General features: G+C 48.9%; 1 protein-coding gene across 1 annotated transcript; it reads left to right on the top strand.

The window, feature by feature from the left end:
• The first annotated feature begins 615 nt into the window (after nucleotides 1-615).
• LOC132218539 (phosphofurin acidic cluster sorting protein 2-like) lies at nucleotides 616-1,431 on the top strand. Its single transcript, XM_059669841.1, has one exon. The coding sequence runs from the start codon at nucleotides 616-618 to the stop codon at nucleotides 1,429-1,431; it is 816 nt and encodes a 271-aa protein (XP_059525824.1).
• The last annotated feature ends 15,494 nt before the right edge of the window (nucleotides 1,432-16,925 follow it).

The following is a 16,925-nucleotide window of genomic DNA, read 5'->3' as shown; positions in this document are numbered from 1 at the left end:
GAAATCAAAGCAGGGAATCTCTGGGGTTGGATAAAAGGTAAAATGATAGACACATACTTCTTTTACATAGGTGTGAGCAGGATAGTTAACAGTCAACAATGAACTCAATGACAATAAGCGGATTTGTGGTCTTTGCAGAATGATGCCTGTGCTTTGAGTGTTCTGAAAGAAGGAAAATTACTTTGACATTACAAAAATATGTTGCTGTAGATTCAAAAAGACAATAGACAAGCTCAGTTAAGGTAAAGATTGACCTTTGTCAGGGAAGATGACAGCCTGGTACATGACTCCCCACCATACACTGCTTTTACAAGTAGTTTATAAAACACTTTAATTTCAGATCATCCTTTGTGGTTACTTTAGGTCTCTGAGTTTGCAAGGCCGCCAGGTTAGCATGTGGTCTCTGTGATCACTCTTGCCCCACCTCCAGCTACCAATCCCTGAGTGCTTGGGGTTCAGTCTGAGCTGTAGCCTCCAACCCACCTGGCAGTTTATGAGCTGACCCTGATGCTATGTGCCCCCTCTGTCCCAACACAGGGTGCAAATAAGGCCTCTATGGGGCCTGCGGCTGCAGGCCTGGACAACCTGCCCGCTGCACTCAACACTCAGGTGCCGATGAACATCTTTGCTACCTGGGAGGTGGACTGCTCCAGCCCCACCTGTGTGCCTCGGCAGTGCAGCCTCGCCTTAAACAAGCTGCTGATCTACAGGGAGCTGGAGAAGGAGGTCAGGGGTGTGGTCATCAGTGTGAAGATCCAGGGCTGCAAGACCATCTTGAGGTCGGATGAGATCCTGCTGCCCCCCAGTGGTCAAGTGCAGACCGACCTGGCGCTGACCTTCTCCCTGCAGTACCCCCACTCCCTCAAGAGGAAAGGCAGCACCTTGCAGGTCCTCCTGCAGCAGAAGCAGCGCCTCAGCACCCAGGCCCTCATGGGGTATAAGACACTCGCCATGGGCACCATCAACATGGCTGAGTTGATGCTGCGACCCCTCCAGGGCGGCCAGATGCTGAGCCTCCATAGCACCATCACGGAGACATCTGCCCATGTGGCTGAGGTCAGCATCTCCTCCTTGTCCAGCCAGCCCATGGAAGTGGAGGACAGCACCCGGCAGGCTGGCCCCAATGCCAAGTCCAGCTTTAGTTACTCTGACCATCAGGCTAGCCGTGATCCCAGGCTCTGGCAGGACCAAGAGGAGGAGGATTTTGACTTTGGGGAGTCCAAAAAGCAGCTCCAAGGAGGAGGAAGTGTGCCACCCATGACAAGGGAACAATATGCCATCAAGAAGGTTGGGGCGTGGCTGCGTAGGGAGAAACTGTGGGAGGAAGAACTGAGCCTGGAGCAGGAGTCTTGGGGGAATGTCACCGAGGAGGACGATGACCTCAATGTGCTGTGTGATTCGGTTGAGAACATTAGCGACAGTAGATCATGAGAGTTGTCCTCAGTACCCCAAATCCCTGGCTCAGGCCATTCTAGGAAGACCTATGTTACCCCGGCTCTCAGAGGGAGATCTAGACCATCCACAGTGCCGGAGCCAGAAGGAGCAGCCAAATCCAACCAACGTGACAGGATGAGATGCTAGAAATCAGCGGGCACATCAGCAAACCGAGTCTCTCCTCATCCCCTCCCCCAGATCCTCTGGGCAGCAGGTGGGCTGCTGGGGCTGGAGCACATCCCAGAAGGAGCGACAAGTGGCACAGCCACACAAAGGCAGGTCAACAGCCTGGACAAGCACTGTCCTGACCGACTGAGCCAGCTGCAGATCCCCAGGATGACAGTGTATGATCAACTAAACAGCATCCTCATCTCTGACAACTAGCTGCCGAGAACACCCTCTCCTCAATGCCTCTGACTGGCAGGGGCAGTTCCTGGCTGAGTCCTGCAGCAACACATGCTGGCGAGGTGTGCACCTGCTCCAAGCCTGAGGTCCAGGCAGCCTTCAGCACCATCATCTGGAGGATACAGGCCACTGTCCTCCTCTCCTTTGAGGCTTGTGGTCCCAGGTCCTGGGCCACAGCATGTGTCAGCTGCTATGGCAGGAGGGCTTTCCCCTCCCTGATAACAGCAATATAAAAAAAATTGTTTATCTTACACATACTTCGAATTTTAGTGTATTTTTCTTATATGATTCAGTAAAAGAATACTTATTTAAAATAAAATTTATTTAAAATAAATTTAAATTATATAAATTTTAACTCTATGATCCCTCAAAGTGTAAATTCCAAATTCAAGTACATTCACAATTTTTCACAACTGTCACATCACATCACAAACACACTCTAGTTCTGGAACATTTTCAGAACCCACAACCTAGGTATGTGCCCTGACCAGGAATCAAACCTGCCACCTTCTGGTGTATGACATGACTGTCCAACCAACTGATGAGGCACCCTGTCCAGGCTTTGAGAGAGCAATATTTTCATTTGAATTTTTCATTCTGGTTTATACTGCAATTGGATACCTTTTCACATACTATTTGCCCTGTTTCTTGTTTTGGAATTTCAGTTGGAGGGCTTTTGCCCTCTTTCCCATTGGATTGTTAGGAAATCTCAATTGCTATGGATATCAGCTTTTTGCCATGTCACTTGCAAATGGTTTCTCTAGCTTGCCATTGTCTCCACTTGCTGTGTGTTTTGCCAAGGAAATGCATTCCATTTTGATGTGGTCAAATCTGTCTTCTCTTATGCTTTTTGATTTTGTTTCTCACTTTGAGTGGAAAAGATGTTTTCTGTCTTATCTGGAAGATAGGCCAGGTTGTATTGTGCTAACAGAGCCCTAAACCTCAGTGGTTTGCAGCAGCAAAAGTTAGTTTCATAGTCATGTGACTTCAATGAACTGATGGATTTCAAAAGGGTTCCTTTTTTCAGATTGTTCACCTGTTCTTCATTTTTTATAGTAAGGATGAAAGTAAGGACTTCCTACTTCTTATATGTCAGAGTGGAAACCAGAAGTTGACGTTTTATTTGGCAATGGCCTGTGGTGGACATGACGTCTATTTCCCCCTTTTCTTACAGCTGCCTGTTTCCACATCCAGGTGGTTCTGGGGAGTGTGGTTCAGGGCCCTGGAGTGGAGGTATCAGCACATCTAACTGGCCTGTTGCCTTTTGGATCAGATGCTTTTTCAGTGGTTGTATGTGGATATAAGAATCTTTATACTAGTGACCAGAAAGAAATTCTGGATATTCTCAATTAAATTAGAGCAGTCAGAGAGTGGAAGAGACAGAGCAGTCAGCCAGTAGTAGCGGGGAGCCAGCAGTCTGAAGGGTCTTGGGTTTGATTCCAGTAAGGGCACATACCTTGGTTGCAGGCTAGATCCTTGTCCCTAGTCTGGGAAGAGCAGTAGTCAACCAGTCGATTTCTCTCTCACATCGATGTATGTCTCTCTGTCTGTCCCCCTTTCTTCCATTCTCTCTAAAAATCAATGGAAACTTATCCTTGGGTGAGGATTAACAACAACAACAATAATTTAGTGAGAAGAATGGCACTGCCACTTGCATTAAAACCTCAGGCATGTTAGCTGAGTTCTTTAAGGCTTGCTCCTTTCATGTGGAAAATGAATTGCAAGGATAAAATTAAGTAAAATGGGCTTAACATAAAGAATAGGCACATGGTGGACACTCAATATATATGGTCCATTACTTTATTAATACATATGTATGTAAACAATCAGGTGGAAATGCAAAGTGTAACGTCAACAAAACAATCTAAAGCCTTAAGATGTTAACAGGAATTGCCCAGGGCCTTCCAATGCTCTATTTCTCCATTTAATCCTAAGTGGAGGGACTTCCTAAATTCTAGATAGAAAGATAAAATGTTGCAAGGGCACATAGTCTCATGAATTAATCTACAATTTACTTCTTTGAAGTAAAAATCATAACAGGATTTTGGGGAAACAAAAACTATTCTAAATTTTATCTAAAAATAAATATGCAAACAAATCAGGAAACAGTTGAAAAGAATATAAGAAGGGGACTTGCTCTGTCAACTAGAAAGGACTCTCAGGTAGTGCGGCCCTGGTGCTGGAGTGAGCAGGTCCTTGGAGCTGGGCAGCGACATCAGGAACAGGGCAGAGCACACATGGGACTGAGTGGATCATTATGGGGCCCTTTGGCAACAAATAGCCCTGGGGCAGCTGTTTATTGCCGTGGTTCTCAACCTTGGCTGCACATTAGAATCAGCTGGGAACCTTTTTAAAATCCTGATTTCTGGGCCTCATCCTCCGGAAATTCTGTTTCTTTGTTATGGGTTGGGGCCACAACATTAGTAACAAAGAAACAGAATTTTCGGAGGATGAGGCCCAGAAATCAGGATTTTAAAAAGACTCCCAGGTGATTCTAATGTGCAGCCAAGTTTGAGAACCACTGATTTAGGGGAACATATTAGATCAGTATTTCAGGTCTCACCAAAAACATTTAAAATGAGTTTAAGATGAATACATTTTACCGCGCCTTTTTTTCTCTTGAAAGTCTAGAGCAGGTGGAATGAAAAATTTAAAAACAAAAAATGAGAGAATATAAATAGACTCTATTCACTTCCATGATGTAGAGATAGATAACACTTTCCACATGTTGATGTTTTTTGGGGGGAGATGAGATGTAAAGGAGGAAAAAGGTCAGTCCTATGAAGTCCTGAACAAAGAGCCTTGCAGACACAGATGTGTGTGCAAAGGCCCTGAGGTGGGAAAGAGCTCCCCGGGTTTTAGGAATGAAATACAGGCCAGGGTGGCTGGAGTAAAGACGAGTGTGAGACAGAAGTTGTGCAGGTCATGGGGTCCAGAGCCTGCAGTCTTGTTCAGGTTGTAAGATTTATTCCAGGTGCAATGAGGAGTTTTAGAGGATTTTAAGTGAAAGATTTTAAGTGAAAGATATTTAGTAACTATCTATTTGTATTTTACAACAATATTTTAATAATCAGATATGGCTGTTGCATTTTGGATCAGATGCTTTTTCAATGCCTGTCAATTTCATTAACTTTTATAAAGATAACTTTTTAAATTTTAGAATATTCATTCTCAGGTTTAATTTTCTAAAAAGCCAACAACATCTGAGAAATTTAATTATTTTTATTTTAAATTTATTTTTAAGAATAGTTGATATACAATCTTATATAGTTATAGTGTTTCAGGTGTTTGATATTGTAATTTGACAATTTTATCAGCTCACCAGTTCTTTCTTTCTTTCTTTCTTTCTTTCTTTCTTTCTTTCTTTCTTTCTTTCTTTCTTTCCTTTCTTTCTTTCTTTCTTTCTTTCTTTCTTTCTTTCTTTCTTTCGTTCTTTCTTATTAATAACTAGAGGCTCAGTGCAAAAAATTTGTACACTCGGGGGGTAGGGGGGGTTCCCTCAGCCTGGCCTGTGCCCTCTCGCAGTCTGGGACCCCTCGGGAGATAATGCCCTGCTGGCTTAGGCCTGTTCCTGTGAGGCAGAGGGCAGGCCCAATCCCTAGGTGCATCCCCTGGTCGGGATCAGAGCAGGGCCAATTGGGGAGTTGGGGCGACGCACCCTGTCATGCACAGAGCAGGGCAGATTGGGAGGTTGCGATGCCACCCTCAGTCATGCTTAGGGTAGGGTCGATTAGGGGGTTGGGGCACCACCCCCTGTCACACTCAAGGCAGGGTCAATAGGGAGGTTGCGGCAACCACCCCCTGTCACGCACGGAGCAGGGCCCATCAGGGGGTTGGGGCTCCATACCCTGTCATGCACAGAGCAGGGTCGATCAGGGGGTTGGGGAGCTCCCCCCTGTCATGCAGAGAGCAGGGCCCATTAGGGGGTTGGGGAGCTCCCCCCTGTCATGCACAGATCAGGGCCGATCAGGGGGTTGAGGAGCTCCCCCCTGTCACTCACAGAGTAGGGCCGATAGGGGAGTTGGGGCACCGCCCCCTGTCACACTCAAGGCAGGGTCAATAGGAAGGTTGCGGCGCCACCCCCTGTCACGCACAGAGCAGGGCCAATCAGTTGGTTGGGGCACTGCCCCCTGTCACACTCAAGGCAGGGTCAATAGGGAGGTTGAGGCGCCACCCCCTATCACACACAGAGCAGGGCCCATCAGGGGGGTTGGGGCTCCATACCCTGTCATGCACAGAGCAGGGCCCATTAGGGGGTTGGGGAGCTGCCCCCTGTCATGCACAGAGCAGGGCCAATCAGGGGGTTGGGGAGCTCCCCCGTATCAGGCACAGAGGAGGGCTGATCAGGAGGTTGGGGCACCTTCCTCTGTCGCGAACAGAGCAGGGTGGATAGGGAGGTTGTGGCCCCACCCCCTGTCACACACAGAGCTGCAGGGCGATCAGGGTGTTTGGGCGTTGCCCCCTGTCATGCTGATCCTGGTGCCGGGAGGCCTCTCGGCTCCACTGATCCCGGTGCTGGGAGGCATAGTACCCTTTTACTATATAGGATAGAGGCCTGGTGCATGGGTTGGGCTGGCTTGTTTGCCATGAAGGGTGTCCTGGATCAGGGTGGGAGTCCCCACTGGGGTGCCTGGCCAGCCTGGGTGAGGGGATGATGGCTGTTTGCAGCTGGTCACACAGCCTTCAGGGTGGGCGTCCCCACTGGGGTGCCTGGCCAGTCTGGGTGAGGGGCTGAGGGCTGAAGCTCCCAACTGCTCCTTTTTTCCTCTTATTTTTATTCTGGGCCAGCTTTAGCTCTGGCTCCAGCTCTGAGGCCTCTGCTGCTGAAAGCAGGTATCTGGTTTTTGGGTTCTATAATCGAAACAATGTATAACTCCAGCTCTGAGATCCTGGCTCACTAAAAGCAGGTTTCTGGGTTTTGTTTAGCTTCTATATTTGTTACAATGTTTCAAACTGCAGGCTCAGAGGCCGGCAGCAGCAGGCGGGGAACATTGGAGTCCTCTGTCACTGAAGCAAGCAAGCCTCATGTTAGTTTCAAGCTGCCTGGCTGCCGGCCACCATCTTGGCTGGCAGTTAATTTGCATATCTCCCTGATTAGCCAATGGGAAGGGTAGCGGTCGTACGGTAATTACCATGTTTCTCTTTTATTAGATAGTATAGCTACTTTATTCATATATATATATATATATATATATATATATATATATATATTTATTAAGATATTACATATGTGTCCTTATCCCCACGTTACCCCCTATCCCCCCGCTCATGCCCTCCCCCCGACCCCCTGTGGTCCGTGTCCATTGATTAGGCCTATATGCTTTCATATAAGTCCTTTGGTTGATCTCTCCCCCTTACCCCCACCCTCCCCTACCTTCCCTCCAAGGCCTGACAGTCCACTCGATGCCTCTCCGTCTCTGGATCTGACATTGTTCATCAGTTTACGTTGTTCATTATATTCCACAAATTAGTGAGATCATGTGGTATTTATCCTTCTCTGACTGGCTTATTTCACTTGGCATAATGCTCTCCAGCTCCATCCATACTGTGGCAAATGGTAAGAATCCCTTCTTTTTTACAGCAGAGCTACACATATAGTGGAAGTTCTATAGAAGGGGGAGAATAGATGTTAGAATTTATTAGCTTCAGGAGAGTTCAGAGATAATCTCTGAAATTTCTTATTAATTTCGTTTTTAAAGAGAATTTATCTGTGCTCCTCCTTAGAAGTTTCTAATTTCCAAATCAAGATGTGTTTCCTATTCATTCAATCAGTTTAATTTTCAGGAGGCATTTTTCTAATGGTGGTGTTTGTATTTCTTGCCTGGGAAAAATTAATTAAGGCACCGAAAGACAACTGTATATTGGCCATTTTCAGTTAATATTTTCTAGTTAAATCTTCTCATTTCTGTAAAGCACTTGCAAGTCAAGGTGTCCTATCAGGAATAGTAATGAGGGCTGGAGTCTGGGAGTTCCCAGCCATGGAGGCACAACTTCCAATGTTAATTATAGGTGTGTTTGTGGCTCTTGTTTTTATTGTTGTTTGGTATCTGCAGTCTCTCAGCAAATTTTCTAGAGGTGTGATGTAGTGGATTGAGGTTTGTTGCTTTAGGGCTTGAGCAGCATGTTGCTCCCTTTCCCAGAGTCTCATTCAACCCTCTTATGTGCCTCGGTTTCTCTCCCTGCTGTCTACAACAACCAGAAGGGCCACCAGTGCAGGTGGACCAAACCTGATTAGTGCTCCCCCTGAAGAGCCAGTTAGTTTAATTACAGTTGTGTGAGAATTTATGGGGCTCCTGCATGTCCTGAGGACTGACCTCTGACACAGCAGCACAGATCCTTACTTGTCTAAGAACACCTGAGATTCATGCAGGAAAGAGCATGTAATTGGATATTGAATTACAATATTAAGTGAAAGATTTTTCACAATCAAAATCCCCTTCATCTTCTGAGATGAACAAGACCAGCTGTCATTTGTACAGCCCAGGTGTTTGCCCCAGACTCTCAAATGGCAATTCCAATGGAAAAGCCAGTGGTCAAGTCCAGGCCCATTTTCCCTCCTGTCTCTCCTTAGCCTGGGATCTGTCAATCGTTAAACTTAGTTCCCCCAACAGTATTAACAATACGGCTCAAATAAAGTCCGCAGCACAAGCAAGGGGAAGTCCTGGGTCCAAGAGACAACTCACACAAGTTCACCAAATGGACAGGGAGCTGGGAAGTCAATGGGCCCTTTCCTGCATCCTAGCACCAGGTGTAGGTCTGCACAGTGGTGCTGGGTGAGCTTTTCCGGGATCCTGCTGTATTGTGCCAAGTACATGTCAATGTAAGAAGCATTCAAAACTGTGAACAATTGTAGAGATTTTATCTGAGCCCACCTGTCAATTGCCATGAAGCAAAATCTCAATGCATTGAAACAATGCTGTGGAGAATGGCCGTGTTCACCTTATTTTAGATATTACCATCAAAAGTGGAGATGTATGTTTGTTGTATCAAATCCGCTGGCGATAGATACACACATACTTCTTCACACTGGTGGATATAGGATAGAACAGCCAACAATGAACTTAATAACAATGAGGGGATTTGTGGTCTCCACACAGCACGGTGTGTCCAAAACAAGGAACATTCCTTTGACATTCCAAAGCTATGTTTTTGTGGATTCCAAAAGACAATAGACAGGCTCAGCTAAGTTAAAGATTGACCATTTTTTAGAGAAGATGCCAGGCTAGATGTAGCGAAACACCAAAAACTGCTTTTGATTAGAAATGTTTTAACTTCAGGACATCCTTTGTGAAAACTTTAGGTCCCTGAGCTTAAAAGACCACCACCCAGGCATTCTCTGACCTAATCACAGGTTAGTGAGTGCCCACTTTTTGTGTGACCACAATCTCCTTTGATCACTTAGGCCCCACCTCTTGCCACCAAACATGTCCCTCCTCTGTTCCACCACAAGAGGACAAACCATCAATGCTGAGTAGGAAAAGGACCAGTAGGGTGCCAGCAGCTGCAGCTTCCTCACAAACTGTGGGCCAGGCCAGCACATCCACAGTGCTCAAAGCACAGGTACCCAGGAACCTGTTAGCTACCTGGGAGGTGGACTGCTCCAGCCCCAGCTGAGTGCCCAGGTGGTGCAGTCTCACTTTAAAGAAGCTAGTGATCTCCAAGAAGCTGGCCAAGAACCTCATCTCCGTGGTGATTTCTGTGAATATGCAGGACTCCAAGGGCATCCTGAGGTCCCAAGAGATTGTGCTGCCCCGCAGTAGACCGGTGCAGACCAACCTGGTGATCACCTTCTCCCTGCAGTACAACCACTTCCTCAAGGGAGAAGGTAACAAGCTCCTGATCATGCTGGAGCAGAGGAAGTGCTCTAAGAACAGGACCGTCCTGGGCTACAAGACACTGGCCTCTGGCGCCATCCACATGGCTGACGTCATGCACCAAAACCCCAGGTGTGGCCAGATGCTGAGCCTCTGCAGCAGAGTCAAGGAGTCCTCCACCAAGATGGCCGAGATCTGGATCTCCTCACTGTGCAGCCAGCCTATCAATGAGGAGGACAGTGCCAAGCAGACCAGCCTCAAGGCCAAGTCCACAGGTAACAACACTGAGGGCAGGATAAGAGCTCCTTTTCTGAGCTGTAAGCCAGCTAGAGTGGAAAGCACAGACAGGACCTTCACAAGGATGACTTCGAGAAGAGGAAGCCGAAGAAGCTGCAGTGATCAATACAAGGAATCTTGAAGCAGAAAGTCCTGGTGCTGTTTCACAGGTCCAAAGTGTCAGAGAGGGACCTTCGGGCTGACATGATGCGGAACCGGAGGAAAAGTGACCTCTACATGGAGGATGATGAGATCGTCTTTAGCAACCCCAGACCCAAGCTCAGGCCATACTTCAAAGGCCTGTCAGGCTCCAGCTAGCAGATGGAGATGCGAGGAAGCCACATTGCCAGGACCAAAAAGGAGCCTCTGACTGTTGCCCACATGACAGAAAATGCGTGGGCCCTGGGACGAAAACAGCTAAGTGACAGTGACAATGAATTTGTGGGCTACAGCACACCACCAGCAAGGTGGAAAAGATCCATACCTCCTCCCTGTCCATGCCGTACATCAACCATGAGGACAGCGCCAGAGAAGCCAATCTCAAGGCTGAGTGCTCAGAGAACCACTCTAATGGCAAGTCTGAGAACTTTCTCTCGAAGCTCGGGGCCAGCTACAATGCCAGCCACAGGCAGGAACAGGAGGAGGATGACTTCGACAAGGGGAATCCGATAGTCAGAAGGAGGTCCATGACTCGGCAACAGAACTACCACCAGAAAGTCTTGTTATGGCTGCACACAGTCAAAGTGTCAGAGGAGATGCTGGACATTGGGCAGGAAGGACTATGTGGAGCATTCCAGGAGGTGGAGGAGGACCTGGACCTCCTGTATGACATGCTGGAGAACGCCAGTGACAGTGATCCAGAAATCGAGGACGATGACAGTGTCCTCAGCACCCCAACGCCTCAGCTCAGGCAATACTTCGAAAGCCTGTCTAGCCGCCCAGACATGAGGGACAATCACAGTGTCCTCAGCAGCCCCAATCCCAAGTTCAGGATATACCTGGAAGGCCTGTCAGACTACAGCTTGCAGATGGAGATGTGGGGCCTCCACAGTGCCAGCATCTGAAAGGAGCCACTGAGTCTGGCCCATCTGCCTGAGATCACATGGGCCCAAGGAGGCAAGCAGCCAAGCCACAGTGACTCCAAATTTGTGGCTTACAGCATACCCACCCGTCAGATGGACAAGATCCTGGATGGCCACCCTGTCCAGTCAGCCCATGGATCATGATGTCGGTGCCATACAGGCCAGCACCAAGGCCCAGACCTTGCATAACGACTCTGCCAACATGTCTGAGAGCTTCTACTTTCAGCAGGCAGCTAGCTAAAATGCCACCCACAGTTCATCCCAGGGGAATAACTTTCATGAAGGGAATCTGATAGTAAGAAGGAGATGCATGACCAGGCACCAGAATTACCACCCGAGAGCTGTGGAATGCATGCTCATGGACCAAGTGCTGGAGGAGGTCGTATCCTCACAACAGGCCCTGGTGAGGCATGTCCCCAAAGTAGAGAAGGCCCTGGACTTTCGGTATCACCCTGTGGACAGCTCCAGCGAGAGTAGTCTAGACATGGAGGACGATGTAAGTGTCCCCAGCACCCCAAAGCCCACGCTCAGGCGATACTTTGACAGCATGTCAAGTGATGGTGGCTCTGACTCAATGGTCCAAGGAATTCACCTGGGGAGCAGCTGGAGGACAACCTGGAGGCAGAGTCCTCCATTTGGGGTTGGTTCACCAAGATGCTCCCATCCATAGTGCTCTTCTCCAAGTCTGTAGTCATCCCCTCCAGCAGGCCAAGGGGAAACAGGCTGGCCACCGGGGCTACAACACAGCCCTGAATGAGTGGTTCAACACCCTGAACAATGACGGCCCAGACCTACAGAGCCAGCGGCAGATCCCCAGGAAGCCCATGAGTGACCAGCCAAACAACACCCTCATTTCCCAGAACAAGCTGCCCGAGAACATCATCCTGGTCAACACCTCGGACTGGCAGGGCCAGTTACTTTCAGACATCCTGCAGGGGCACACACTGCCTGTGGTGTGCGCTTGTTCCACAGTTTATGTCTAGGAGGCATTTAGCATCATCATCTCCCGGATGCAGAGATATTGCAACTGCAATTCCCAAGCTCTGATAGCAGTGTTCTCACCAATCACCCCAATGGCTGGACTACATGCGTTTTCTGGTCATCCTGATGGGTTCCCACCCCCTGGCCAGATACCTGGGTTCCATGGAATGTCGCTACAACAACTTCTTCCAGGACCTATACTGGTGGGACATGTTCAACAACCTGGAGTCCCAGAACACCTTGCAGGACACACAGGGCGTTTTGTCGAGAATCACAGAGTAGGTGCCAACTGTGTCTACCTGCTGCCCATCGCAGAGGCCATGCTCAATGAGCAGCAGAAGCGCCCCAATGAGATGTCCTCACAGAAGCTCATTCCCTTAGTGTGGGCAGTGAAGGTTGGAAGAGTGGATCGATCTTCAGCCATGTCAAGAGATTCAGATGATGTGGACCCCTCATGCTCCAGTGTTCTTCCTGCCAGGAAGGCCTCATCCAACACACTCTCCCCTTCGTCAATGAGTGGGGGCCTCTTCTCCCCCAGCCAGAGTGTCCATGCAGAGATGATGGAGCTGCAGGTGGATTACGGAACAGCAGCCCAACCAATAGACATGAAGAGAATTGTGGAGAATAAAGACCTGCCTACCGCCAAAAGCACACTCAAGTGCTTCTTCCAGTCTATCCAGGCCAGCAGGCTGCCCAGCAGTGGTGAGGACACAGCAACACCCACCATGTCCATGACAGTGGTCACCAATGAGATGAAAAAGAAGGCGCCCAAGAAAACCAAGAACAAGGATGTGGAGTCCACAATCCAGTGCATTGAGGGCATCGGTCACCTGGTTTGCAAGGCAAAGAACCAGCAGAAAATGCTGCCAGTCGTCATTGATGGCACAGAGTCGAACGACGTGACGTTCTTCCAGCTGGCAGCCCAGTGGTCCTCTCACGTCAAGCTCTTCCCCATCTGCATCTTTGGACATCCCAATTCCACATTCTAGCCCTGCCTCTCTCCCTGCCCTTAGCTCTGCCTTGGCTAAGCCCAGAAGGACCCAGCTGCTTTTCTGTGAACAGATCGGTTTACTACAGACACAGGCCCTGGAGCCACCCAAAGAGAAACTGTTCTGAGTATGAATGCACTCAGAGCCTGGAACCTAAGGGGGTTGTTTCTCACTGGGAGCTCCTAACTGCTCTGTTCAATACAAGAATGCTCTTGTCCGTGGACATTCAGGAGGGTATTGTTGAGCTCGAGAATCATGGAAGATATGTTTTGGCCTCAGGATCCCCAGCATTCCAAGTGAAAAGGGTTATGGTCTTGAGAACCTGCCCATCCTGGAAGCCAGGACTCTGCTTCCCTGGGGAGCCAGCTCCAGCCTGTGCTCAGACTCAGAGCTGGGTGGCCAGAGCTGAAGGGCTAGCCTCTGATTGTTGGCATTCTGAGCAGAACAGGGAGGCCGGTGAGCCAGCCCTTGGATCCAGCTGCCACCCAGCCAAATGGCCCCAGCACCACATTCTTGAGATTTCCAATGAACTTCAGCCTCACAGGGAGAAAAAAACAAACAACAACAACAACAAAAAACCTGACCTGTGTGGTGCACAGGGCCCTGCTATACTGGCTAGACAAAGTGGTTGAATACCTGGGGAGGGAACCCACCTTCATTCCTGTCTATACTTACAGAACTTTTGTTACCACCCAACAGCTGTGAGACCAATTATTTACCAGGTGAGCCCCTCCCCTTCGAGAGCACATGATCACCAGGCCACCTGTTGGCTGTTTGCCTTCAGGTCACTGCAACTCTCTGAGTGTTTGTTCCTCTGAACCCTCGGTGAACCCAGGAGCTAGGGTTATTGTAGGGACTCACTGGGGTCCTCCCTGGTAAGTATTCTCTGGGTGCCTAGACAGTGGAGAGGTCTGCTGGAGGGGCTGTGATTGAGCCAATTGGTTATTTCCTATTCTTGTTTAGGAAGCCACTGCCAAATTTGTGATTCTCTTTGGGGTCTTGGGCTAAGCTGTTTCCAGATTTCAAAAAGAGATTGGAGATACGATTAGGAGTCCACTTCCCAGGTGAATCTGCATCAGGTATGCCGGGGGTGAGCAGTGGGGCCCCAGGGTCACCCAGTTTTCTCAGATCGGGCTGGTTTGGGCTCATTCATTCAGCACATATATTAGTCACCCTGACAGGTACAGACATGTCTCTAGGCACTGACCATAATCCAGTGCTCAGAGAAGACCTCAAGCCTGAACTGAAGAGCTTCCTTCTAGTCGGAAGTGATTCAGTCACACTGGGAAACACAGGCTCGTAGTGTCCACAGGACAGCACATGTGATGTCCTCCTCTTTTCCTCTACCTATGGCTGCCTCTGCCTGTATTGTGAAGAGATGATAGAATTCTGTTTTAGCAGAAAACGTGAGTCAGTTTTGGATCAGAGCCATGAGGGGAGTATAGGGACTGTGAACTCAAGGTGCTGGCCAAACCCTGGATCCCACACATGGTGGGATTTCTGTAAGAGGGCAGAGGTCTGAGGCTTCTCCTACAAAAAGGGAAGGAGTCAGAGAGCTGTGCATGTGGATTTAGGTGGTGTGGAGAGCAGTGGGAGCTCAGTGAGAGAGTCAGACCCTCAGCAAATTCATATCCTTCCCCTCCTAATCCAATCTTGCCTGCACCCCTATCCCGGGGACGTTGATCACTAATCTGGTAGAACCTCCTCAGTGGCAGCTTGGCAGCTGCACCCCACCCTGTGGGAGCTGAGTTTCAATGGGAGGCAAAGAACCACACAGGACAGCTCCTGAATTATGCAGCATGTAGGTGCAGGAGCCAAAGATTGAGGTGATAGAAAGGCCCTGGGGTTCCTTTGTTCGGTCATTGGTCAATATTCCTGAAGCACCTACTCTGTGCCAATGAATAACATGAACACAGTGGATACCAGCCCTCTCAGTCATAATAGGAGTGTCGTGAGAGGGGCAGGGACACTGAGAGAGCCTGTCAGGTTCCCCTGGAGAAGGGGACTGGTGGTTTCCTCATTGATCCAGAGCTGTCAGTTAGGAGCGAATTCTGCCAGCCCCTCCTGGCTGACCAGGCATTTCTCTGCAAGGACTGCCAGACTGAAGATGGACAAGGAGTAGGTCGGGCTTCTGGATGGGCAGGAGGAGCAGATACAGAACCCCAGGCTCTCTGAGTGGTGCTCTGGGAGGGTCGTGTGGAAGGAAAGGCCAGGCCTCAGACCCTGCTGCCCACCTATCTCTTTCCCAAGAACCCTCTCCTGCATCCTGGGCATCTGGGTGGACCAGCACCTCCAGGATTTCCCAGCCTGATGATGCTGTTGGCTTCCCTAGAGCTCAAATTTCCAGTCGCTGACCTGCCAAACCAGGCCCAGAGTCTCCATTCACAGCTGCACCACTGAGGAGGAAACAGAGGAGGAGGCCTCCGTGGGTGGTGTGGGTGAGTGAGCCTTTAGAAGGCAAAACAATAAATAAATAAATAAATAAATAAATAAATAAATAAATAAATAAATAAATAAATAAATAAAAGCCAGTGAAGGTGGTAACATTACCTCTTCTTGGATCTACAGAACCAGCTCCAGAGCAACATCAGGAAAATGCTCAAGAGGCAATTCCAACCTAGTGGCCTTACCAGAGACAGAGCCAGATCCAGGCCCAGCTTTCACTGAACTTTAAGAGGCAGAACCACCTGCCCCATTTGAGCAACTCACCCCAGTTCCTTTGAGGCCTTGGTGCCAGATCCTGGGCCACAGCCTGTGTCAGCAGCCATTGCAGAGAGGGTGCCCCCACCCCCATTTTGATGCAGTATTTAACATTTTGTGTTTGTTACATATGCTTATACTTCTACTGTACTTCTTAATGATATTCAGTAACATATAGTGTATTGTAGAGAACCTTGAATAAAATACTCCTAAACATAACCTTACTTTAGATTCTATAAAATTTAACCCTTTAAATCATCAGAGCTTTGAACAAGTCTATTTTTCTGGACCTTGACCCACCCAGGGAGAACTGTCCACACCTTCTCCACCTGCCTTTCCTGGAAGCCAGGACTCTGCTTCACAGGGAGCTGGCTCCACCCTGTGCCCAGACTCAGAGCTGGGTGGCCAATGGCAAGGGCTGGCCTCCCATTGGGGGCATCCTCAGCCTGACATGGAGGCCAGTCAGCTCAGCCCTGGGCCTCCATGTTGACCACAACACCACTCACTCAAGCTTCCAAATAAACTTGACCCTCACACGGAGAAAAAAATACATGTAAGGTGCAGATCTCCCAGGAACAGTGACTGGACAAACTGATCAAATATTTGGTGCCCAGCTTCCTGGGCAGCATCCACACCTTTGACCACACCCACATTTCTGTGTTAATAGAGAAGATTTGCTACTAACCAATGTGTGGGACCAACCATGTACCAGGTGAGCCCTGCCCCTCCACAGCACAGTGGTCACTCAGCCACCTGCTTGCTGTGTCTTCAGTTCATTACATCTCTCCGCGCGATTGTTTCTCTGAACATGGGGAGAGCCGAGTCCCAGCCTCATAGGGTTATTGTAGGGACTAGGGGTTGGGGGAGGAATCTCCCTGGGAAATGGCTCTCTGGGTGCCTGGACACTGGAGAGGTGTGCAGAGGGTCTGTGGTTGTTCTAATTGACCATTTTCTTTTCTTAACAAACCTCCTGCCTTATTTGGATTCTTCTTGGGGCCTTAGTCTAAGCTATTTTCTATTTTGAGAAAAAGATTGGAGATTCCATTAGGCATCCTTATCCTGGTTGAAGCCAGTTTAGCAATCCCAGGGGTTCCCCAGGGTCACCCAGCTATCTGAGATAGGGCTGGTTTGGGCTCATTCAGTCAACAAATGCCCTGACTCCAGGATTTCCCTCCAGAGCTTCCTTCTAGTCAGGAGTGTTTTAGTCACAATAGGTTGCACAGGCAGGTAGCATCCACAGGTCA

The sequence above is a fragment of the Myotis daubentonii genome, chromosome 16, assembly GCF_963259705.1.
Source record: "Myotis daubentonii chromosome 16, mMyoDau2.1, whole genome shotgun sequence".
Taxonomy (NCBI): Eukaryota; Metazoa; Chordata; class Mammalia; order Chiroptera; family Vespertilionidae; genus Myotis; species Myotis daubentonii.
The sequence above is the reverse complement of the archived record's forward strand: the minus strand, read 5'-3'. Positions and strand labels throughout refer to the sequence as shown.

Coding starts and splice junctions, on each gene's coding strand:
- LOC132218539 (XM_059669841.1), top strand. CDS start 616: ATGAACATCTTTGCTACCTGGGAGGTGGACTGCTCCAGCCCCACCTGT.